The 25,664-nt window shown below is 42.5% G+C and overlaps 1 protein-coding gene across 1 annotated transcript in view; it reads right to left on the bottom strand.

Moving 5' to 3' along the window:
• Window positions 1–25,664, bottom strand: part of macf1a (microtubule actin crosslinking factor 1a) — a 356,367-nt gene that overhangs the window by 13,630 nt on the left and 317,073 nt on the right. Inside the window, exons 68-99 of the mRNA XM_051956148.1 lie at window positions 23,882–24,048; window positions 22,792–22,945; window positions 21,635–21,961; window positions 20,905–20,989; window positions 20,017–20,243; window positions 18,497–18,703; window positions 18,180–18,407; window positions 17,368–17,586; window positions 17,063–17,266; window positions 13,631–13,856; window positions 11,456–11,682; window positions 11,232–11,354; window positions 11,056–11,157; window positions 10,400–10,501; window positions 10,108–10,281; window positions 9,817–9,972; window positions 9,440–9,637; window positions 9,000–9,128; window positions 7,800–7,982; window positions 7,553–7,708; window positions 7,254–7,460; window positions 6,872–6,991; window positions 6,605–6,774; window positions 6,345–6,504; window positions 5,532–5,726; window positions 5,146–5,418; window positions 3,623–3,811; window positions 3,409–3,520; window positions 3,143–3,312; window positions 2,151–2,313; window positions 1,905–2,059; window positions 1,744–1,818 (exon numbers count right to left, since the gene is read on the bottom strand). Of these exons, the coding sequence (XP_051812108.1) occupies window positions 1,744–1,818; window positions 1,905–2,059; window positions 2,151–2,313; window positions 3,143–3,312; window positions 3,409–3,520; window positions 3,623–3,811; window positions 5,146–5,418; window positions 5,532–5,726; window positions 6,345–6,504; window positions 6,605–6,774; window positions 6,872–6,991; window positions 7,254–7,460; window positions 7,553–7,708; window positions 7,800–7,982; window positions 9,000–9,128; window positions 9,440–9,637; window positions 9,817–9,972; window positions 10,108–10,281; window positions 10,400–10,501; window positions 11,056–11,157; window positions 11,232–11,354; window positions 11,456–11,682; window positions 13,631–13,856; window positions 17,063–17,266; window positions 17,368–17,586; window positions 18,180–18,407; window positions 18,497–18,703; window positions 20,017–20,243; window positions 20,905–20,989; window positions 21,635–21,961; window positions 22,792–22,945; window positions 23,882–24,048 (5,583 nt within the window). The remainder of the gene's footprint in view (window positions 1–1,743; window positions 1,819–1,904; window positions 2,060–2,150; window positions 2,314–3,142; window positions 3,313–3,408; window positions 3,521–3,622; window positions 3,812–5,145; window positions 5,419–5,531; window positions 5,727–6,344; window positions 6,505–6,604; window positions 6,775–6,871; window positions 6,992–7,253; window positions 7,461–7,552; window positions 7,709–7,799; window positions 7,983–8,999; window positions 9,129–9,439; window positions 9,638–9,816; window positions 9,973–10,107; window positions 10,282–10,399; window positions 10,502–11,055; window positions 11,158–11,231; window positions 11,355–11,455; window positions 11,683–13,630; window positions 13,857–17,062; window positions 17,267–17,367; window positions 17,587–18,179; window positions 18,408–18,496; window positions 18,704–20,016; window positions 20,244–20,904; window positions 20,990–21,634; window positions 21,962–22,791; window positions 22,946–23,881; window positions 24,049–25,664) is intronic.

The raw sequence follows: 25,664 nt of genomic DNA, 5'->3' as shown, positions 1-25,664 counted from the left end.
GCTGAAGACTGTTAAAGTTGTTGTAAAATGCTGCACAGATACACTCAGATTGCTAGGAAGGTGGTAAAAGAAATAAAAAATGAAGGTGTGAATCCTCCTGGAACTCTTTTTTGCTGATAATTTGTTTTTGGCCGACACTGGACTGCCAGAAATTTAGTCTCTTCTTTATCAGACACACAAAAAAATATGCAACATGAATCATGCGTTCATCTGTTTTTGGTTCCTTTTTCTTGCAATTCTCAAATATTTTTTTACAGACAGAATAACAGTGTAGTTTGAGGTCAGGAGCCCCCTGGGGGTTGCTTATAAAAGTTTTACAACGAATAAAGATTGTATATTTTAGCTGTAGTTGTTGCAAAAAGCAAACGATATAATCTCCAATGCTAATATGTGCTGTATGTTTACTCAAAACTACACTTGATACATAAAGATTACTTATCAAATTCCAATTAAAAATATAGTTTTAATTGTCTTTAAATGCAATTTCAATTTCTTAGATGGATTTATAATGATAAGGACGACCCTGGTTATTTTTCTTGCACTGGTTTTATTGTTTTATAGTTTTTATTTGACTTGCTGCTTGTTTTTCATGGTTTGATGGTTTTATTTGTCTAATGTTGGACTTTGGTCAACATTTTGCTGTGTTTAATTATGCTATAGCCCATATTAGTATAACCTACCTCTACTACAGCTTTCTGTTAGATGCTCAGTCTATTATCTTGTTATTATCTATGATCTTAACTACTTTTCTGAATGTATTTCTCTGCCATTGAAGGCGCCTTGAATTGCCGTGTGCATGAAATAAACTTGCCTTGCCTCCAGTATATGACTATAACATAAAAATCGATGCTTATGTTGTCATTATACTGATAAGTGTAAATGAGCAACTGTGAACAACCTTTATGTTTTCCGCTACAATTATTTTAGTGATATGTATTGAGGAATTCTAAATAACAGTGAAGAAAGCATTACTAAAAAGCTCAATCAGTGCATTAGTCAGGTCAATAATTAGTTCTGTAGTTTAAAAAGTAACTCTGTTTGAATCATATGTGAGCAAATCATCCTGAGTTCTGTCTCTTCCTTCCCAGAATCCCACTGTGCATCTGTGCCGTCACATTTATAGCGATATATTAATGCTTTGGTGGTGACAGAACAGACAATCCTGGAGTGCTGTGAGATGCTAAAAACACGTTACATCAACATTATCGTGACATGTTATGAGATTATGATAAAGACAACTTAAACATTTATAAAAACACCATGATGTGAGACAGACATGTGAGAAATGCTGTGAAGTTTTGTGGAGAAGTTAATAAAGTGAAGATGCAGCCAGTTATGAATAATACACTTTATATGAATCAGAACTGGGTCAAACAGTATTTGCAAGTAATTTCTGGCAGACAAACCAACGCTTCTGTGGCTCACATAAATTAATTACAACAGAAAGAACTTGTAGACACACTGCAGCGCTCGAACTGAGTTTTGATAACTTAGTTAGAAATTTAAGGTCAATCTGATTCCAAACTTTGGTGTAAATTTGAATATTAGTGTTTCTTTAGTGCAACTATAAGATGCCAAAGAGTCAAAAATGAACTCCACTATATAAAACTTGTAAACCCCCTTTGATCCAGCTCTTTTAACAATAAACTTTTCTTTATTTACAGCATTTTTAAAATACAAAACTGTATATTTAGCTTGTTGTATAAGTGATGTGGATTTCATTTAACCAGAAGCTGAACTTACCCGGTATTTGTTCTCTCCTATCTGCTCCACCTGGAACCTCTTGGCACATTTACACTGAGCCACCTGCCGAGTCACCTGAACAGCCACAGATGCAAATAATGAATCTTTGCTTGTTTTAATGTGGAATTTGTAGCAGCACATGTTTTATCAATCTTTTTTACCTCGTCCTCTATCTTGTCAGCGTCGGTGGTCGGTCTGTAGGCGTCTTTGTTGGGATGCAGAGCAGCAACGAACTCGTAGTAGTCGATGTAACCGTCTCCGTCTCTGTCAAAGATGTCTGCCACAGCGGTCATCTCCAGCTTACTGGTTGGAAACTCTGCACAGGCAAATGACAGAGTTCATGTTATTTAATGTCTTAAAGCAAATTATGTCCCACCAGAAACCAAAAAGAAAACTAAGAATCGTACTTGAGGCCAAGATGCCGTCGATGAACTCCTGCCGCGTGATCTTTCCATCTTGGTCCTTGTCGATGCGTCTGAAGAAATCCATGACGCGAGACTTCTTGTGGTTCATCCAGCGCATGTACTTCTTCCTCCACACGTCAAAGTCGAAGTTGGCAAACTCTTTGAGCTGAAAATGGAGGAAGTGGGTTACTTTTCATGTTGCAGTAAAGTAAAACTGTACAGCGCACATGCGGGATGATCAAAAAGTCGTGGGACTGTGGCATGTTGGGACTGTTTTTGGCGTGTTGCACTATCAACATCAGGATGTGCTATTCAGGTGTTTCTGAACACTGGTAGGAGCACATTTGTGATTTCTCTACAGATCTCAGACTGAAGCGGAGTGAACACGACAGTCTGTGACAGTCAGCAGCTGGATGATCCAACCTTCATGTGGAACTTTTAGAGGTGGGTCTGCGGCTACCACCAGGAGAAAAAACAGCATCTTTCATGATCAAAGAGCCCAGAGTTTCCAAAACCGACGAAGGTGTGTCAGATCAGAAGCATGATCATGGTTTCACTCAACGGTTGCACACTGGAAATTAATGCCCCGAGTTCAGACAGTCAAGTTATCCTGTAATGCCTGAGGTGTCCAGAAGAAAAAATGGTGTAACACCTGCTCCACTCGCTAGATTTGAGTTTTTGCTCTTCCCCAAAACAAAAATAAGCAAAAAGGTGGGCCTTTTGCAGATGGTGCTTGGCTTGTTTACATAATTGGACTTGAAGGGAGCGATACAAGCATTACAGGAGCACTGGGAGCAGAGTATCATCGCACAAGAAGACAACTTCTATGAGGATGGCAGCCAAATACTAATCAGGTAGTGGACTTTTTGATATCACTTTAAATAGAATATGACTATTAAACTATAAAGACAATTATGTAAAAATCAGAGCGCTGACTGAGTTATTGCAGAACTTTCACTGTAATGTTTCTCCAGATGTACAACTAAGACATCTACCTCCTCCAGACGGTCCAGAGCGTCGTTGAGTTTACGCTGGCGGTCGAGAGCCAGCAGCCAGACCTGCTGCCACCTGGCACAGAGCTGGTTTAGTCGTGGGTTTCCTCCAGAAACCTGCATGGCTGCCTGCTGCTGCTGCTGCTGCTGCTGTTGCTGCTGTTGCTGTTTGCCTGTAGAGGATACAGAGCGTTAACTGTACATTTCCAACAAGTGCATCCTCAAAGAGTAATGCTATTTGTTCTCAGAGGTAAACACAGGTGACTTACGAGTTCCTCTCCTCTCTGCCAGGCTGCTTGGAGGCTCGGCTGGTTTTCTTTTGTAGGTTTTTGTCACTTTGTCGACATCCGGCTGTTTCCTCGTCATCTCCTCCATAAACATCTGAGAACAACAAACAGTCAGTTCTGGAGTTTTAATTCCACATTAAAATGGTAAATAATACGTCTAACAGCTCAGTGACTCGCGAACAACTGGGAAACCCACCTGGTGCTCTGTGATTAGTGTTTTGAGTTGTGGGATGTCCTGAGGAAGCGGCTCAGTGTCTCTCTGGACTAATGTGGTTTCAGCCCACTGTAGCCATGACAACAGCTCCTCCAGCAGGTTGGCGTTGTTCAGCACTTCGTTCAGAGCCGTTTCCAGTCGCTGCTCGTGCTGTTTGGCCCAAGTCAGCACCTGCACAGCAAACACGTTTAATTTGACATCCTCAGTCATAAAAAGGGAAACAGGAGGTTCATGATTTCAAGGCAAGGGTCCCTTCCTTCTTCTGACATATAAAGCTCTTAATAACCAATCTCCATCATATCTTAAAGATCTGATAGTACCTTATTATCCTAGTAGAACTCTTCGCTCTCAAACTGCAGGCTTACTTGTTGTTCCTAGAATTTCTAAAAGTAGAATGGGAGGCAGAGCCTTCAGTTATCAGGCGCCTCTCCTGTGGAACCTGCTCCCAGTTTGGGTTCGGGAGGCAGACACCCTCTCTATTTTTAAGACCAGGCTTAAAGCGTTCCTTTTTGACAAATCTTATAGTTGGGGCTGACTGGGTGACCCACAGAGGTTCGGCTTGTGTCTTCATTGTACAGCTGACCCCCTCTTGGACGTCCCTTCGTTCTGCCCCTAGTCATGCTGCTATAGGCCTAGGCTGCTGGGGGACTTTTCTTGACGCACTGAGCCCTTCTCTATCTACCTTTACATTTAATATGTATACCGTTATTGCAGTACATTCACTCTGTTTCCCCCTGTGCTATTTCTCCGAGTGTCCCTGGTCCCAGAGCTGGATGCTTCAGATCTGCGGTCGATGTTCCACCAGCTGGTCCAGTCTCCACCATGTCCACTGTGGGATGCTGCTACTGACCTTCCACCAGCCCTCTGCTTCCAATTCCCTTTTTCCACGAGTCAACTCTGCATCGCCTTCAATATACTGTTATGCTAACTTACATACTGTTTGAATTTTACTGCTAGCTATATAAGGAGTATGTTTAATGTCAGAGCCGTACATCATAAGAGTAAACTATGAGTCAGTTTTCAATGTTAGCTTATACTTTGTCTGTGTCACATATCCTGTCATGCATGTATTCAAATGTGTGTTGTGTTTTCCTTGCTTTCTCACCCCTCCCTCTTCTCCCATCCCTCCCCCTTGCCCTCTTCTGTCCTTCTCAACCCGCCCGGCCAGCAGGCAGATGGGTCCCCCCTATTTGAGCCGGGTTCTGCTCGAGGTTTCTTCCCTGTTAAAAGGGTGTTTTTCCTTGCCACTGTCGCCTTTGGGCTTGCTCTGGGGGTCAGGCATATGGGTTCTGTAAAGCGTCTTGAGACGATTTGACTGTAATTGACGCTATATAAATAAAATTGAATTGAATTGAATTGAATTGAATCCTCTATGTCAACAACAAAGAACTATTTTAAAGTCAACATTAATGTGTAGTGTTCATTCTATTTTTATTTTAAGTATTAAAGGAACAAATAATATTCATAAAATGAGATGGCTTGATAAAGTTCAGTTGGTTCCTCACCTCCTCAAATCTTGCCCTGATGATGGTGATCCAGTGTTTGATGGTGGTGATGGAGTCGGGGTGGCACACCGTCAGGATGCCCTCTCCCATGCCGGCAGCCTTGTTCACGTCGGTCCTCTTCTCCTCCACGGTGCCCATGAAGTCTCGGTGTGTGTGCAGCAGCGCCTGCAGAGTCTCCGCCTCTTCAGGAAGGACACCACGGAAACGAAGCGTCTGCTCCGCCTCTGAGAGCCACTCCAGGAGCACCTGCACCGCCGTACGAAACTCCTCCGCCTGATGGGCAAAACAGAAGAGGTTTTTCACAATGTCTGGTGCATTTTCTAAGATTACATAAACAATGAAAGACACATGAAAGTTCAAAGTGGTGGAGCAGTTTGGTCCCTGACCTGTTTGAGGGCCTGCTGGAGGCGGGTCTGCTTGGTGACTGACAGGGCGCACACGGTGTCCCAGCGGTTGCTGAGCTCCTGAAGCTGAACTTTGACCCACGCTGTGTCGTCGCGGCCGGTTTCCATCAGATCCCGAGCTGAACGCTTCAGAGCCTGAACGCTGCTGGTTCTCTTTCCCAGTTCTTTTTGGAAAGCCTGTAAACAAAGACACCACTCAGTAATGTGACTAAAACACACTGAAAGCATTAATAAAACACGAGGGGGTTAATAACTTCCTGTACAACTCCTTAAAAAAATATCAAAATGAGACCATTTATCAGAGCCAGAAGGTGCAAAGACAGAAAAAAAAAAATCTAATATTCAACTTTCTGTGATGAGTCACTCTATTGGGAACTCCAATAATCTAAGCTTAAAATTGTCATATTTCATCAAACTCACTTCAGAAGAGAAGGGAATTAAAACACACTGGATCATTTTAAATGCAACATGGTCCAAAAATGAGCAAACCGTTAGAGGATACATTCAGCATGGTGAAATATCTTTAAATGCTGAGTTTGTAGAGGCTGTAAAAATCTAAATAGTAAAATACATTTTTTAACCAGTACCACCTGTGGGCACTTGAATAAATGTTGCATGTTAATCCCAGGTTTTTCCACTGCTGTAAAATAAATGATGAATTCTGACATCACAACTGTACAGAAGACATTTTTGAGTCCTTTTCCTTTTTTGTGGCCATTCTTTTTCCATAGAGGTGCAGGACTTTCTATTGAAGTAAAAAATGTGACAGGAGTATAAAGACTGCTTATCACTGACCTTATGTGAGTCCATGAGGTTGGACACCAGATCCAGGTCTCCATGAACCGGCTGGTCTTCAGCCAGCTGAGGCTCCACTCTGTACAACCAGTCAACCAAAGCCTGAAGAGCTTCAGCAAACTGGCCTGAGAACAGCAGAGCCTCCTCCAGCTTGTGTTGTCTGGAGGGAGGAGAGATGAAAACAGCTGGTAATTACCAGGTTCTACTCATTCTGATAATTCAGACCTGTAACAAAAAGCCAAATGAACCAGTTTCTTTACCTCTCCACGCTCTTGCCGCAGACGGTGTCCCACTTGTCTCGGACTTCTCCAACCAGGTGATCCAGTTTCTGAGTGTCTGCAGGCAGCTGAGCTTTGTCCCTCATGGCCTTCCCAGACCTCACCGTGGTGTCGTAAACAGGCTGCTTCGATCCCAGCGCCTTCTGGAACTCCTGCACAGGAAAACACGACAACAGAAGAAATGAGAGATTCCGAAATGCACGGGTTTGACTGTTTGACGATGATTTTCTGCAGTATTATCTCTGGTACCTTGTGTTTGGTAAGTTGGACTTTGATCTTGTCTGGCTCGTTGGAGATCTCCAGCTCTGAGTCCAGTCTTTTCTCGGCTTCTTCTAACCAGTCTGTCAGCTTCCTCCAGGCCTCGTGGAACTAAAGAAAGAATTGTTTTTTTATTGGAATTTTTAGCTGAAAGAGTGCATCCTAGAAAAAAACTTTTATCAGTCAGAATCCAAGGGAATATAAGGTAGAAAAAGGCCTTTAAAATGTGCTAAGTCTGTTGAATTTGCAAGACTACAAACAAGAGGATTTTAGCATAGCTACACTTTAAAAGGTTGTTTGAATTAGTACTGTTGCTCATAAAATCTTAGTTTTAAATATACATATCAGTGTATTCACAATAAGACTTTTGTACCTGTTTGGCTCGTTTGCGAGCCTCGTCCAGGTGTCTTCCTCGGTCCAGGGACCTCTGGACCAGCTTGTCCCAGCGAGCTTGAACGCTGAGCAGCAGATTCTTGATGAGAACCACGTCCTGCTTCAGGCTGGCGAAGCGAAGCTGAGAGCCGGCCTTCTCCAGAGCCAGGACCTGCTCTCTGTGGGTGTTCACCTCATTCACAAACACCTGGACAAACGCAGGAAAGAGCAGAGTTATGATGCTGAAACTGACCGGTTAAACAGAGCAAGATAGACATTTACACAGCGCTTCTTATCTACCTTGTGCTCGTCTATTTGGAAGAGGACAGTGTCCAGTATGAGGCTGGGGGGCTGAGCCATGTTCAGGGTTTGTTCAGCCTGCGTTAACCAGTTGATGGTGTCCTGCAGGGAAGTCTGAAAGCCTGTCGCCAAGGACACGGCCTCTTCCAGTTTTCCCTGAAAGGTTGAAAAAGCTCAAAGTTAACCCTGTGAAAGAAACAATATCAGTGAAACCAAACTAAAGACAAGTTCATCCACGTCGTCTTACCCTGCGGTCGTCCATCTTGGTGTTGAGGCTGCCCCACTTGTTCTGCAGCATGGCCAGGTTCTGCTGGGTCTGGGTGGTCCCGGGTCCGGCCTCCTCTCCTCCGCGGGCCAGCAGCATGGACTCTCCCTGATCCAGCAGACGATGGTACTGATCCGCTCGCTGATTCAGCTGAGCCTGAAGCTCCTGCAGACGGAGAAGACACGAGCATGAAGTGATGAACAGGTGAGTGTTGTGTTGAGCTGCTGTAGAACAATGGAGGCGATTAAAGTTTTATAGTCCCCATCTGCCAAGTGTCTCCGTGTAAACTAAGACTCTGAGCATCTGTTCAAAACTTGTAGTAAATAATAATGCTGCATATTTAATGTTAAAAGTGCTGAGCTGACTCTAGATAGGTTCCATTGCTAAAAAATGCCTCAAACAGCAATAAACAAAGTTTCACTGTACAGTCCAACATTAATCCAGTAGAGAACTTCACTCTCAGTCTGCAAGATTACCAGCACATTCATTGCCAACTATTTTGATAATTGACTAAACGGAGTAATTTTTAAAGTATAAACTCTCTAATTCCAGCTTCTCCCTCCTATAGTTTGTGTTTTTTTTCCCCTATCTGCGAGTATCTCTGGCTGCAGAGTTGCATATATCTGATCTGTATATTGTGAATTCAGTTTACATGGTGAAAGCTGAATTATATTTTACTCACAGAGCACATATGAATAAGACATAATTCAGTACACTGTACCACTGATTTCACAGAATGTTTATAGCAACAGATCATTTCTGTTGACAGAAAATCAAAAGAATAAATAACAAAGTGATAATAAATGTCAAATTTGGGATTTGTGTAAAAAGTATGAAGCATTAATAAAACTGTATCTCACTGCAGCTTCAATCTGTGGGATGTTTAAAAACAGAAGACAAAGAACATCTTGATTTGAACATAACTACTCATCTTGTTATACTGCATGTTAAGGATTTTATGTATTTGTTGAATTTGTTTGATTTGTCTAATTCGACTTTTCTTTTGGAAAGCACTTTGTTTTGAAAAGTGTTATACAAATAAACTTATCATTACTACAAAATAGTTCAGTTGAGTTCAAAAACATGTAAAATAGATACAAACAGTGCAGCATGGCCTGTCTGATGTGTAGCTGTGTACTGTGCATAATACTGTGAGTATTAAGGTGTAATATGACTCTGTACCATGTGCTGCTGCAGCTGCTCTCGGGCTGTTTCAGGTAAACCTCCGGTTGGTTTGGCAGCAGACAGTTGGCTCTCCGTCCTCCTCAGCCACTGGAGAAACTCCTCCAGCTCGCCATGGAAACCTTCAGCCTGCAAAGAAACAGGCAAGGGAGGGTCAGGAGAAGATTTTAGTTAAATACTGCAGCGGCAAATAGCACTACCACCACGACTAAAAAGGCTTTAATTTTTGTATAATTTCTTTAATAATGAAGCATAAACTACAATAACTGTGCAACCGGACAAACTACAGAGGCTTCACGAAGATCTAAATTCTTGATCCCAAATAAACATGTGCAGTATTTGATTAATTTCTAGTATACTTATGTTTTTTTTTTTTTGTCGTATAAGTACAGTATTTTTACTGTAGTTCAATGGGAGGAAGCTCTATCAAAACTCCGTACCTGCTGCAGGGCGGCCTCCAGGAGTTTCTGCCTCTCCTGGGTCTTGAGCAGTAGACTCTCCCAGCTCTGGTTGAGCTGATCCAGCTGATCCCTCAGGTGACTGGCCTCATCGCCAGGAGACGACTCCAGCAGCTCGGCACCGGCGCTGTTCACCGTCTCCACCGTGGCGTGATGGGACAGCACGTCGTTACGCAAAACCTGGGAGACAGAATCACATTTCAATGCTGAGGTGCAACAGGTCTTACATGTAGAGCCGAACAGAGGCTAAAAGCATATTAACTTATTTTTAAGTTAAATATGGAGGCCAATGCTTGGTTTTTTGGGATAATCATACAGGGAATTTAATTCGAAAAGTGTGTAAGGACTTTGAGACGTACGTGGTGTTTGGCCAGCTCGATCTCGATGGCCTTCGGGTCGGAGCTGACGGGTCTCTGTGTGTCCAGAGTGGTGTGAGTGTGGCTCAGCCAGGCCTGCAGCTCCGACAGGGCGTGTTGGAACTGACCCAGGGCCAGCAGAGCAGCCTCCAGCTTGTGCTGTGGGGAAAAGAGGACAGACGTTCTGGCTTAAAAATAGGAACTCGAGCACTGGAACTGTAATGAGAAGCAGCTGTCAGATATATTTTCTACAGACTAACGCTCCTGGAGCAGTTAGTGCTGCTGTCTGAGTACCTGTCTTTGGGTGATTTTATCCCCCAGGTTGTCCCAGAGGTGTCGCAGTTCGATGAGCGGCTCCTGGATCATGTCCCTGTCGGTCTGGTCGGACACTTTCTTCAGCAGCAGCTCCCCCTGGTGGCAGAGCTTCTCCATGTCGATCTGCTGCTGGTAAACCTCCACCTTGTACTGCTGCTCAGGGGAAGAGTGAGATTGAAGGACGAGAGAGCAAATTGTGGTTAGTTCTTGTTAGAATTCTGACCCTTTGGGATCTCAGGAAACTGTTGCTATGAAAAACACTTATGCCAACCTTGAGCTCTTCAATCTGCTGTTTGACAGTCCCCAGGTCGGTTCCCACAGTCGACATGTCACACAGTTTGATCACAGCGTTGTCCAGGTAATCAAACATAGACTGGAGACGTGACACAGAAATTAGCTTCTGGTTACCAAGAGCAACACATGAGAAATGTCTTGATTTTCATTGCTAAATTGGTGCAAAGATAAAACACAGGCTCGGAAACATATGACTAGCTTCTGTAATTGACTGAAGTACAGTAGTTATGTTGTGGTGCTGCTGTGCTGCATGTTTTGCTTTGTTTTTTAATTTAGGATCTGCAACACCAGGCAGGGCCAGAAACAAAAATACATTTGCTACAGTTTAGATACCAAATTATAAACAACCTAAGACAATCAATTTATAAGGAGTATAAAATAGTATAAAATATTAAACAATAGAAAAACAGGACAATAATTTTTTTGGAACAATGTCTATGATAGAACAGCTAATAAATTTCTTGTAAAGCTCTGGATCAGTTTATGCAATCTTACATAGAACAAAAAGGGAGAGACTGTAAATCTTACATTGCCTCCAGCTATCTAGAACTATACTGTAATTAAACTGGATGAATCCACTTAACCCAGATCAATGAAGGCCCAGTTTAATGTCAACATGTGGGCTGTACAAACCTGCAGTGCATCCTGATACTGAACAGAAGCCGTCATGGCCTCCTCCAGCCTCTCCATCCTCTCCCTCCATGTCCGGTTCAGGCCTTCCCAGGCAGCGTTCATCTGAGACACAGGAAGGAGGATTAGTTTGTGGCTCACCATGTGAAACTAGGGCAATAAGGCTTCTGAGTTCTCACCTCATCTATGGTCTTCTTGACTTCAGGTTTCTCAGTTTCTCCGCAGGCAAAGATGAGGTCGGCTCCGAGGGTCCTGACAAACTCCAGCTCCTCCCTCAGGCCGTCTGTTTCTGCCTTGATGGCCTGGTAAAGAAACAGAGGTTCATTTAGTACAACGTCGCCACCGTTTTTCAGCTCTTTTCCCCTCCTGATGCATGCCACTGCCCAAAGCGTCTCCTTCGTACCTCGGCAGCCTCAATCTGCTGTTTGATGAGCGATGGATCAACCCCAGGGTCCTCCAGCTCCTTCACAATATCCTGGGAGTCTCGGAGCGTGCTCAGTAGCGCCGCCACGTCGGCCCAGAACTTCCCGGCCAGGTCCAACACGTCGTTCAGTTTCCCCTCCTTCTCCTCGGCTCGCTGCCGGATCTCATCCCACAGAGAACGGAGGCGCAGGAGGCGAGAACGAACAGCTGCAGCAGGGAGGCGACACAAGTGATGGTTTAAACAGACTGGTGGAGGGAAATACTTCTTATTCATACAAAGCCATCTAGCCTCGGATTAGCTGCGTATTAGTCTGAATTTTGCCATCTTGTGTACAGTGCTGTTATGTTACGTCCTTCTTGAGTCCACTCCTACTATCAGAGCACAGTGAGGTCTTTCATTGTAATGGAGGCAGCAGCACAAAGTTCTTCAGAGGGCGATTTAACAAAGACACGTGTGTGTTCGGCTTCACCATGTGTTGGCATTGGAAGAAAAATGCAGAACTTCACTGCTGTTTCTGTTCATTTTCCAGATTTGACAAGGTCTCTTGCTGGCCTGGTGCCGCTTCCACAGAGACCAACTTCAGCCAGTTAATTGTTCACCCAGTGAACTTGTTGGACCAAAGCCCAGAATAAGGTTTTAGTAGTTATCACACTTACAGAAGCCCATTATACTTGGTTCTCTGTCCTGACTCACTGCAGCTTCTGATGTCCTTTTATTGATTAAAAAAAATGGCACTGCAGTGTTTTGTTTAGATTACAGCCAGTAGTTTCCATTTTAGTGAGAAAGTTTTACAGCCACACACTGAATGTCTAATAAGGGTTGGCAGTGTGTAGCAAAGTGGAAGAAACATCCACGGTTTAAACTGTTGTGTCAATTATTTTACAATTCATGCCATCATGCTGGGAGGACGGCATACACCCCCTGTTCTAATTTATTTGAATGAGAAAGTGTCTCAAAACTTTTGACAGGGGGTGTACATTTGATATTTTATTTTGACATGAAAGAGTCCTTTCTTGTAAATTCTTGTCAAAAAATGAACTGAATTGACCATGAGTGAATGTCGAAAAGCAACGAATGGGGAGAACTTCCAAGAAGGGTGAAAGCTTTTTATAGAATCCATAATTCAATGTTTACATTTGTCTTGTCCTCTGTGTGTCACACAAGGAGGATGGATGGAAGTGGAGTCATGTTTTAAAACTATTGCATGGTGAATGTAGAATGAAACAATTATATCACAAATCAAGGAGCAATATCTCTAAGAAAAACTACATTTAGATATTTTCCCCAAATCATTCAGCGTCTTAATCAGCCGACAGGCCTTCATTAAAACCAGGTAATGTGTTGCAAGATGGAATGAAAAAAAAAGCAGGAATTAATCTGACATAACAGTGGATGCAATAAGTGCAACAAATGTAAACTTTGATTTACAGTGCTTATAAAAAGTATTAATCCTGCTTGGAAGTTTTTCCTTTTTATTGCTTGAATCGTGGTCAATTTAATATATCTTTTAGGATGAGAATTTACAGAAAAGAATTGTTCAGGTCAAATTATTGCAAAGTGATGTCAACAACAACAAAAAAAGCAAAAATAACTGATGGTGTAAGTATCCAGCCCTCAATTCAACACTGGTGCAGCCAACTGGTGCTAGAAGTCACACAATTATTGAAATGGAGTGCAGTTAATGTGTCTCAGTGATTGTAGTATAAGAGACTAGATGCTATGTTTGGTGGACATAAAATACTGCACATCATAACAAACACACCATGCCAACAGTAAAGCATGGTGGTGGCAGCATCATGGCATGTATAAGATAGGGGTATCCTTTAGGACAACCTGATGCAGTCTGCAAGAGAACTGTGACTTTTGAAAACATTTGTTTTGCAGCAACACAATAACCTGAAGCAAACAGCCAAAACTAGACAGAAATGATTTAAAGACAACAAATGTTCTGCAGTTAGTTGAGTCAGAGCCCAGATTTCAGTCCAGCTGTGAGAATGTGGGGGGTGATCGGTGCTCCCGGCTATAACGACACCATGAAGACTTTTTATAGGCACTATAACACCCTGTTTAACACATTAACTCTGTGGCCTGTCTGTCTTTCAGTGTGAATGTTATGCAGCTGTCACTATAGACAGAAACATCACAGCCTCTCACCCTGAGCAGCAGGATCGTCGTGAGCCGCCCTGCCGATGAGCTCCTCTCCTCGGGCGCAGAGGGCGGAGAAGCTGGGCAGCAGTTTGTCCAGCTCCAGCCCCTGGGCTCGGTGCTCTGCCAGCTGCTCCCTGATCTTCTCCACCTCTGCTGCCACCGGAGGAGGCTGCCGCAGCCGCTGCACGGCCCCCTCCAGGGTCTCCAACAGCGGGTCCATCTTGTCATGGAACTGGAGGGAGACCCGCAAGAATAAATTATGAAGAGGAGGACGAGAGAGCGTGGTAAAGCTGTTGGGTTTAGGTTTGATAGCTGGGTGACAGTTTGAAAGTGGGAAAATATTGAGATGTTTCGAGGGTGGTTGGCCATCTGTGGCAGACTGCAATAACTTTAAACTTTTATCATATTTCAGGCATTATCTAATATGTAGAACAAGAATACTGTAGTATCCTCTACAATCCTAAAAATCTCAATATGGCACTTTCAGAATGTCACCCAAAGCTGGACTCAATCTACCACACAAGAGGGAGCTATAAACACAGCAGAGTCACTCTGCAGGACTCAGGAGACATTTTAAACAAGAGAGCACTCATGAAACAGCGTCTGAGTTGAGAGAAATTCAACTGACAAAAACAAAACTCATCTAAACACAAGGGAATTTTTTACATTACAAAAGGACAGCTATGGCTGACTTTAAAACTTGAATCAAGCCTACTTTAGACTAGACTTAATTCAAGTCTGCAATCACACACAGAAGGAGCAGCTCTGATCAGGTTCAGTCTTTTTGTCACTCAGGGTTGGAAAACACATGATTCAGACAGATACTTGTCAAAAAGCTGCAACTGAGATGATATTAAAGATATTAATTGTCAGAAATAATTCAGACATCCTTTGATATCAGTGTTTGCTTCTTAACCCTCTGAACCCCCAAACCTGTCGATGGGTTTGCAAGGCCTCATCTCTGAGATAAATGCCAAAATTAAAACCTTCATCGGAGCTACAAACAGTAAAAACAGAGAGAAATCTTAGATTTTCAGCTTACAAACAGCCCTTGAACTCATCTGGGACACGCCGTTTCTCAGAAAACTCAACCAAATCTAAGCTTAAAATTATGTTTGATCAAAATCACTTTATTCTACACGCCTCATTTAACAAATTGCCAAAAATAAATCATTTGTACAAACTGGATTCTGTGAAAAACAAAAAAATGATGCATTCATTTGCACAACTGTGAAGCCACGAGTGACTCAGCTGTGATTAACAGTGACTCCACAAAAATGTAGGGACTTTTTGGCTTACACAGAGTGGGTAGGCGACAAATATGGAACAAAATTTAAAAAAATGTAATGATATGTACAGCATGTGAAGCCATGTATTAGTAACACCTGTGGTTATTTGGAAAATATTGTACATGCTGATTCCAGGATTTTAAATTAAAAAAAAGAAAAAATAGAAAAGAAATTCAACTTTTCTATATGTATATATATTTTAAGATTCATGGCACTATAACTGATTCATACCGACAATAGACACGTCTGAGTCGACTCTACTTCTTCATAATTGTGTTGTTTCCATCGAGATGCATGACTTTATTATCATTACTGCAGTGAAAAATGATCCCACAGTGAGTAAAAATGTGATAGGAGTAAATAAAACACCCTAAATCTGCTTTAGGTTCAAAGGGTTAGAACTGTTCTGGAATAATCGATTTATTTGCTCAGATAATGTTTCTGCATTTTGGGAATTTCAAAACGTATTCACCTGGTGAGATTTGTGCTTGATTAAGATAAGCCTGATTCTTGGGTATTGATTTTCATTAGTGACTGAATCATGTGGTGTAACCGCAGCCCAAGTGCCAGTCTGATGTGGTCAGTCAATGGTCTTACCTCTACCAGCTGGTGATTGCAGTGAGCAGTGACCATGGAGAAAATGGTGGTGGGGGGCAACACACACATCCACAATGAACGAGGGATGGGATGGGATGGGGGGTGAGGTTAAGGAGAGACATGAGGAGGTGGTTTTGAGGGATGAGGAGGAGGAGGATAAAGTGCAAGTGGAGGAGGAAAAGGAGCAAACGTGGATCGGTTTGAGGGGGGCGGAGGGTGGAGAAACAACACAATGAGTTAAATCAGAGACATGCATACAGAACAAAGTGCAGCAAACACCGGCCGTTCAGTGACATCTCATGGGATGAAGAGCAAAGAAAAAGTGAAATGTCTGTAAAGAAAACTACGCTATGAGAAGACATGGTGTGATACAGAAAAGTCTAAACGGTAAAATTAAGCTAACGGTACGTGCTGCTTGCAGAAGTGAAAGTACATTTACTAGTACTGCACTTAAATACAAATTGAAAGTATTTGTATTTTACTTAAGTACTGACAATTTATGCACCTTTATACTTCTACTTCACTACATGTCACAGGCTATTATACTTTGCATTGCACTACACTTGTCTGACAGCTTTCATAAACACTTGCTATTCAGATTTGAATTGTTTATCTCCAAATCTGTGATCTGAAATTTGATTTTTTCTAATAAACTGAAGGATTCAGTTTTACTTTATGGGTTGAGAACTTCTTCTAACTATTGAAAAACTCTCTTGGACCAGCTGTAAAATGTCACAAAGCTGAAAAAAGGCTGCTTTGCCTAAAAAGTTGACTTTTTACAGACAAAAATATGATGACTTTATCAAATATGATGAATTGCTGTGGATAAAACTACCTAACAGTATATAAAGTAGATAAAATGAGCTCAACTGTAACATCTGCAGGTGTGAAATGCAAAATTGACAGATAAATTTTGATAAATCTAAAACATTAAAAGGTCAACAGGGAGCATTTTTTTCAGAAAAATAACTCTTTTACTTTTGACATTTATGTAAATATTGTTGATAATATTTGCACAGTTTCATTCAAATAGAGAATGGAGTATTTTTTACAGTGTGCTACTAAAAAAAAAAAGTCTTCCAATGCTGTTTGCTTAAACATGGACTGCAGATATAAAATTGTTGAGAAAACTATTCTAAGAAATAAGTCTTGAAAACAACAAATTTATGTAAAATTCAGCTTTAACCAAACCCGTGACATTGCAAAATAAATCCACATTATCGTTTAGTTTAAAGCAAGCAACTGAGACAAAAACAAAGCCCATGCTGCTTATTAATCACGTCAGGCCTCAGTTTCATCCATGGCTGCAGACACTAAAACAACAAGCTCTGAACAGACCTGGGCTAAACAGCATTTCTGTAATCTGTACTGTGGGTCAGATAGGTGCAGTTTAACAAATTAGGTCAGTCTGTACGCTAAATGTGGCTTAAATCAGCTGAATTCTATTACAAACAGGCTTTCTGAATCTCTCGTATCAGAGAGAAACAACACATTAGACCCAGGTCTGCAGTTAAAGCAGAGTAAAGCAGTTAATGCGTCCTCTGAGATGTACCTGAGCAGACTGTGAAACCGCCTCATCTAGTGCTGTAGCGCGGCCTTTGACGTCCTCTTTGATGGCGAGGTAGCGTCTCTCAGCGTCGGTGTAGCGCTGCGTCACCGTCGCCCCCTCATGGAGGCTCAGCTCGGCCAGCTGAGGTCCGATCTTCAGCAGCTTGTCGATGTGGGGTTTGTGCTCTGCGATGGACTCTCTGAGCAGCTGGAGAGGACATTAAGAACATAGAAAGTGAGTAGATGTTTAACTACGAGACAAACCGAGAGAAAACAAGCAGAAGTGAGACATTCTACGTCCTCCTTTACCCTCATCTGGTCCTGCTGCAGGCGGAGAGCGTCGGTGTCGATAGCCGGTGGTGGAAGCTGAGTGATGAGGGTTTCAGTCTCACCCAGCCACGGCTCCAGCTCCTCGTAGGTCTCCCAGAACCGAGCCACCAGAACCTGGGCCTGCTCCAGAGCTGAGAACCGCTCGCTGTGGCTCTGACTCACTGTATCATAACGAGCACTCAGAGAATCTGTCTTCACCTGAGGGCAGAGATGAAGACATTAGGGATTATTTCTGCCATGTTTCTTGCAAATATCTATGGCTGCAACGAACAATTACGGATTATTTGTTTGGTTTATAAAATATCTGAAAATGCTAAAAAAAAAAAAAAATCTGTCTTTCAGCGTTCTTTAATGTCTTTGTTTGTCCATACTCAAAAATATTATTGTCACAGAGGAGGAAAGAAACTAGAAAACATTCCCATTAAAAGGCTGGAATCACAGACATTTTCATTTCTTAAAAAAATTACTCAAACCAATTAATCAATTTTCTAAAAAATGTTTTGATTAATCACTCTAGCTCTAGTAGCAGCATAGCTAAGGACTAGTTCAGGGTCACCGAAGCAGCCTAAACTATAAGCTTTTCCAAAATGGAAGGTTTTAGCCTCATTTTAAAAGTAGAGAGAGTATCTGCCTTTTGACGAAAAACTGTTAGCTGGCGATTTTCTAAATAGTAGGTAATTACTTTAATAGTTGACAACTTATGGACTAATCATTGCCGTGTCAGTTTCTGGTGTCTTTCTTCCTCATTTCTATAAACCCTTGAAGGTTCACCAAAATAAAGAATCTCTCACCATCAGAGCGTCCTTCTGAGCGTCGCTGCAGGTCTCCAGGATGTCGTCTCTGGTGCTGAGGAGCTGATCCACGGTGTCTTTGTGTCGGATGATGTCGATGTTGAACGCTCTCTGCACTTGCAGCTGAGCCACGGTGACATCGGGCTCCAGGCTCAGGGGCCCCAGAGACGCCAGCTTACGCTCCGTCTCTCCAACCCAGGCCAGCTCTGCATCCACGGCCTCCTCATACTGAAAGGAGCAGTGAACCGATTTAAGTGCCAACAGTTAAACAGACAAATATAACGCAAGTTTACATCGGTTAAAGCTGCCTGCAGTACCTGTTGTGACCTCTGGATGGCGGCTTGCACCAGCTGCACCCGCTGAGTGATGGTGTCATCGGCCTGGCGGTATCGTTGGTTGGCGTCGGCGACCAGGCGGTCCAGTCCTTCACGAGCTCGCCACGGCACCAGATCCAGGAGAGCACTGCCCACCTCGTTCACCGTGTCCAACACCAGACGCTTCTCAGCCGACACTTTCTTCAGCTCCTGCAAAAGTCAAGCCAAAGGGTTAGAATTACAAATTTATCTAATGATTACACAGGAAAAATATAACTTCATGCACAAAAAGTTGTGTAAATGGCACTGAGAGCATCGTGTCCCTTTCTGCTGCTTTTGAAGAACATGTGAAGTAAACCGGGAGCACATTAAATGTCATTGTGGAGTGAAAAAACTGGAAGGCAAAAAATTAAATGGCAATAATCCTTTTAAAGCTTTTACAAACTGTTATTGAGTTCCCAGAAATCAATGTTTCTATGGTAACTCAGCTGTGGGTAGGCTGGTATTGGAAAGGCTGAAAATGTCATTACAGACAGGAGCTGTCATTAAATTTGCTTTTCAAACACACTTTTTCATAATGAGGACAAAAAAACGCTGAAAATAATCTTTAAAAATTGTAAGATGTGGACGATTAAGTTTTACCGAGTTGTTAGCTAAGCGCCGTGGTTACATACTTTAACCATAATGTCCCAATCAGCCGGTGAGAAAAAGGAAATACAATCCAGATAAAGAGCTGCATCTTAGCAAAGTACAACAACAAAAAGTGAAGTGTACACGGGAATGGATGCAGCAGACAGATGCAGAGTCTGACGATGTTGCTCCAAACTCTCATTTTAAACAAGTGATGTTCTAATGTGAAATACCTGAACATATATACAACCATGTCTAAATACTGCAGCCTGATAGGTCCTGTTAAGCTCGATGTGGTAGTGTGATATTTACAAAGACAACAATGAGCGGCTGCTGCTAGTTATTGTGATTTCTTTTCATTTGGAATCAGCTGAAATGGTGTACAACACTGAAAACAACAAAATCCATTTGGAATGTCCCTCACTTGGTCAGGTGTATTTGAGCTGTTTGGTATCAACATAAACCAATACTCTGGTATCCGATTTCACAAGGAAATGTTTTTCAAAATGCATTGAAGGACACCCAGCTGATGTTAATCTGGGATGTAGATACAATATTTAATATAAACCCAACTTCAGTTATGCATCGTCAGCTGGCCTGAGGTCAATAAGCTTAAAGTCTCTATCACGGGGCTCCTCTACGAGCTAAACTCCCATAATGGTCTCTGCTAGTCAACGCTGAAATGCCACACCTGGTTGCTATGGCACTGAACAGTGGAGACATTATTTACTAAAGCCAATCTACAACACATTAAGAGTGTATATTATCCAGGAAAACGGTAATGGCAGATCGGATATCGGGAGCCAAAAATACCTGGCTGGGTACTAATCTGTAAGTCAGTCTTTGCTAGCTTCTCAAACGGACAACAGTTACAAGCACAACACTCCTCCCACCTTCTGTCTCTCCTGGTAGGCAGGCGTGGCGTCGGGCTCCACGTTGTTAAGCTCCGCCTCCATGCCGTCCAGCCACTGGTTGAGGTCGTCGTGGGCGCTGGCGAATCGCGTGGCCAGCTGCAGGGCCTGCTCCAGGGTGCGGAGGGCCTTGCTGCTGCCCGCCGTCATCTCAGCGTAGCGAGACTTGATGCCATCCAGCTTCTCCTGGATCAGGAGGACCTCCTCACCTGCAGGAGGACAAAGAACTCGATCAATCAGGACGCCACAACACATTTCTACATTTCAGCTGCAGATGTTATCTTCTTAGGATGTGTGTTTATAAATAATGTGACATATCGAAACATGTGTTCAAACCAAACTCCGTGTTTAGTTGTTTGTTAAACCATCTTTGAGTCTTAACACTGCAAACATGTTCTGTAAAATCTCACAGCATCCTCAGTTTGACAGCTTGGCACAGCTTTTATGGCCACATTTGTCCACCTAAATATGACAATAAACACACACAGTGTACTCAAAGGCAGACCAACAATTAACTCGCTAATAGTGCTAGCAGTCGGCACGGCTAACATTATGGTCGGAAAAGAGAAACCAGATGTTCCAGTGTGGGTCATAGCTGATCTAAAAATGTGTGGTTTGGATGTAAGTCTGCAGCTAAAACAATGTTTCACTGTCAAGTGTGTTTCTCGCACTAAGGCTGGTCATTTTGCATCTGTGAAAACACTGAGTTATAGTGATAAAAGGCATAGATTAAGAAGTGCTTTTATCCCTTAGAAAAAGCTGCTTTGATGTTGTAGTTGCTGTTCATCAAAACACTTCACGGCTTTCAACCACAAGCACAAACACGCTAAATCTTGAAATAATCAAACCTAATGAAGTTTAGATTATTACCTGTGGTCTGTTTCAGTAAAGCTTGTCCGTTCTTGATGGCCTGATCCACAGTTTTCTTCCTGCTTAAGATCTCTTCGTTCAGAGACTGAGGGAATACAAACAGTGAGCGTTTACACGAGATAAAAACATTTTTCTATGAACTACAGAAACTCAATCGTCGCTACAATGTGAATGTTTTCTGTAATAAAAACCCCAAAAGTTTAGGTAATAAAACAGCATTTTGACACCGTCTGCTGTGTATTATGTGCCACCAGAATTAGCTTTTGATTTAACCCTCTGAACCCCAAAACAAAACCATCAACTTTCAGCTTGTGCTTGATTAATTTTTTATGACGTATGGCATTATAACTGTAAGATACAGCACAGGTCTTTCCACTTCTAGTCCTAGTTGTGTTGTTTCCATAGAGGTGCAGGATTTTATATTACAGTGAAAAATGAGCTCACAGTGAGTAAAATGTGTTAGGACCAAAAAATGCTAAGATGTTGCTTGAAATTTAGAGGTTTAAATGCCTTTAGAACGTCAGTAGATTATTAAATCATAATTTCATGCAAAATAATACAATCTAGAAATATTTGTGGTTTATTATTGTTTTATTTAATGCACTATTGTTACTTCTATACTATATATTTAATATTTTATGGCTGTTTTAAAAGACAGAGCTTCTAATGGCTGTTGTTCCCTTTCATGAGGTGACTGCAGCTGACACTCGGTGTGTTCATGAAGTCGTACCAGGGTGTGTTTGTGCTGCTCGGCCAGCAGCTGAGGCTGGTAGCTCTGGACGGAGACCTGAGCCAGCCTCTGAGCCACCTCGGCCAGCCAGTTCAGCACCTCTACCTCCTCCTCCCCAAACAGCTGAGCGTTGGCCAGCGCCTGCTCCAGCAGACCCGCCCGCCTCGAGCACCAATCGGCCAGCTCCGAGTGACCCGACCTCACCGCCCCGACGCGCTCGCTCAACCAATCCTGATCGGCCGCACAGCTGAGCGGCGTCAGGGATTGGCTGAGCGACTCGAGGTGGTCGACCACGGCTTCCCGGGAGGAAACGTCCTCTTGGAGCGCCTGGGAAGTGTGTGTGTGTTTGTGTGTGTTTGATGTAAAGGAAAGTGAGAAATGAAAAGCAAAACAACAAGAAGATGGATGAAAACTTAAAATATGAGCATGCAGATGATAAATCATAGATTGAAATGAGATCATAAACACCAAAGGATGACTTGAAGAAGAATGACTTGAAGAACTTAAAAAATAACTTAAAAAATGGGCCTAACAGAAATGAAAACTAGGGATGTTGTGAGCCCGATCCTTAGGCAGTTACAGGAATTTCAAAGCATCAGTATCCACACAAACCCACGCCAGATTCTTTGTTTCCATCTGTTGTGGCCATAAGACGTTTAACTGAGATGAAGGATCACTTCCTAACTTTATCTTGACTTAACACTTGTTTCCTGACCTGCCAATAAGTCTCTGTCACGGTGCTCCTTTACGAGCTAAACTCCCCCAGTGCTCTCTGCTACACTGAAGTGCTTCCATCCTGTGGATGCTTTAAACAGTAAGAGGTGCTTCAGCTAATGTACAACACTTGAAATGCGTAATATATCTAGGAAAATATCCTCGGCTATGGGCAGATAGTGAATCAGATCGGGAGCAAATTTAAAGAAAAATTGATCGGGACATCCCTAATGAAACCTAAAAACTCAAGAAATAAACAAGTAAAAGGTCATTTTTGGGTTATGAAGAAGTGCTTTGTGGTTCTTTTTTCTTCTTTTTCCATCGAGTTGCCATGTCAATAAGTAAATGTACATTATAAAATGATTGCTGTCTCTTTGTGTGTTTATGAGGATGGGTGCTTTGTCTGTCTAAAAATCAGGTCAGGTCCCCGGGCCAAACGGTACCTTGTGCTTGACGATCTGCTGGGTGATCTTGGCCGTCTGGGTTCCCATCGGCTCGGCGGAGCTCAGGCGTCTCTCGGTGGTGCTCAGCCATTCACCCATTGGCTCCAGGGCTTCGTGGAACTGAAGAGCCAAAACCTGCAGCTCCTCCAACTGCCTTGCCTGAGAGGGGAGGTGGTGACAAAGACGAATGAGGAGGAGGTGGCGTACCGTTATTGGCACTTTATTGCTTTCACTCTTTTTTTTGTTACTGTTATTGCAAGATTTGCTGTTGATTTTGTGTCATACAGCTGTCATCTTTTTCTAAACAATTCAATAAACATTCATGAAGCTTTATTACATAAACATAATTCGATTTTAAGTATTCTGTGAACAGATAAAATAGATTGCTGTAGTGTGTCAGAGACAGTGGTGAGAAAACATCTTTTTATCTTTTGTGTGTATATTTCAGTGCCAAGACAAGCTCATAGTGTGTTTGTACAGAAAGCAGCTGTGTGTATGTGTCTGTACATGCATTCATAGTAGACGGTGTGATAAATTGCTGCGACGTGACAGACGGTCTTATATGATGGCTGACAGCATGTAGTCAGGCATGAACGTGTGGTAACATTATACATTATGACACAGCTTTACACGAACATCTGAGATCTCAAACCTCCTCTCTACTTTGTAAATGCGTCATGTATGTTTGTACATTATTCCCTCTTAAGGGATCATTTGCTTCCCTGGTGAACAGAAGAGTCTTTGAAATCATTTGTAGAGTCACAGAATACTTCTTTAAAAACATAACAGACACTCTAACATGAAACAGAAACAGTAAAAAACCACAAGATAACATGTTGTTGAGGTAAACCACTGAGTACTCCTAAACCGCACATTTACTGTAAGATAAACCTGCAGCTTACGGTTGCTGTAGTATTATCTGAGCTGCCTTTTGAAAGGATAAAATGTGACACTAAAAGTTTCCATCTCTCTTTCATGCTCTGCAGCGAGGTCAGAGATCAAATTACAGTTTCAGGAGTTGTAGACTTGCTAAAAATCTGACTGGTTTGCCGACATCAGAGCTTAAACCTGTGCAGCGGATAATATCTACCTGCCGCTGGCCTTGTCCAGCAGGTCAGACCATCTCTCTGCTAGACTCTGCAGCTGGGTCTGGATCTTCTCTCGGTCCTGAGTGTCTGCTGTGGCTGCGATTCTCTCGCCTTCAGCTCGGATCATCTCCACCGTCGGCCTGCGGTCGTCCAACAATCTCTGGAGCAGCTGAAGGACGGAAACACACACATTAATTGGTAAAATTCATTCAAAAGAGATTTCAGGATCTACAGTGCAATAGTCCTGTTTGTTCTGTGCACTTTATTTACGACCAGAAAGGAGACCGACTGTAATGGGCAGTCAGGACTGCAGAGAGAAGCACTGAGGCCAACTTGTCTTCCATCCAGGACTAATATGTGTCCAGAGTTAGGAGGTGGGGAGGTAACATCACTGCTAGTCTGACTCACCGAATGTAGGCTGTGGGTTTAAGCCTGCCACTGGCCGCATATTTTAACCACTTTGTCTCCTTCCAATATCCATGTGCTACCCTTTTAAAATCCCCTTCACTACAGGAGCTTTGGTTCCCTCTAAATATGCTATTTCACATATATTTTCAGCTGTACATGGTAGTCAAACACTCAAAACAGTGTCTGCTGCTCTGCAGTAGAGTAATGGAGCAGAGTAATAACCATAACTGCTTCAATTTTAACTCGTAACTATCAAACATGTTTCTTTATAGCAGGGCTGTGGTCAGTCCAGGAGGTTTAAGATTGAATCTGTGAGCTCCTCACATTATCAAACAATTCAGGCTGAACATCGGTTCAGACTAAGATCCCAGATCACATTCTCCTCTGATATTAAGAAGTTAAACGGAGGTGAGCAAGCCTGAAACTTCTGCGTCACATAAAACATACCACAGTTCAACAGAAGTACATAGCAGCACCTCAAAAATGAGGATAAAGTTAAATCAACACTCACCTAAAACACTGAAGCTGCCATTCAGACTTACGTATTAAACAGCATCTGTTTCTCAAGGTGCACCTAAATACACAGCCTAATTCAATCTGACAGTATTTTTCCTTTCTGTCAACATGTTCCACTATCAAATCCAAACGTAGAAATTAATCCATCCATGTTTGCAGAAGGGTGGGGAGTTTACACTTCAGACTTAAACAAGTCACAAATTCTGCTTCACTAAACAACTCGCCTGATGTACATCTGTGAAAACATGAGGCATGAAAGATACAGTTCACTGGAAAATATTTCCTTATTATAAAGCCAAGTGTGATTTTCATCTGTATTCACCGAGATCGACACTTAGTTTTTGGAAACATCACCAATCTCCCCTTTTATTTTGAGGGAAAGTATCTGACACTGTCACCAATGGAGTTGTGTGAGCTGATGTCTTTAATATACACTTTATAAAACATTATTAATGGTTGGTGCTGCTCTAAAATACGTAGATGTTGAAGAACCTTTCATTTACTTTCCTTGGAATGTTTTCACATCAACAACAGCATACAAGGATGTTCCTTCCTTCTAGCTCAGAAGCGTCTCTCTGCTTTAAACAGCTCGGTTCAGCCCATGAATGCAGTTCTACAGTTTACTGTCTTCCTGAGCCAAACGGTAACACGGCTCTCCGTCACGGATGTAAACACATGTGATTGATCGCTGGCCGAGACTGCGGCGCTCGTATGTGCACAAACACAGGAAATGTATGGTGGATAAACAAGGAAAAGTGTGTGTGTCTCTGAAAACAATACAAATCCAGCATGCATGCGTGCCTCTGTTTTTGTGCCAGTCTGACTGGCAGACAGTCAACTGGGGCCGACTGGATGCCAGGC

Source organism: Acanthochromis polyacanthus, chromosome 11 (genome assembly GCF_021347895.1).
Source record: "Acanthochromis polyacanthus isolate Apoly-LR-REF ecotype Palm Island chromosome 11, KAUST_Apoly_ChrSc, whole genome shotgun sequence".
In the NCBI taxonomy this organism is placed as follows: domain Eukaryota; kingdom Metazoa; phylum Chordata; class Actinopteri; family Pomacentridae; genus Acanthochromis; species Acanthochromis polyacanthus.
This window is presented reverse-complemented; position numbering and strand designations above follow the sequence as displayed.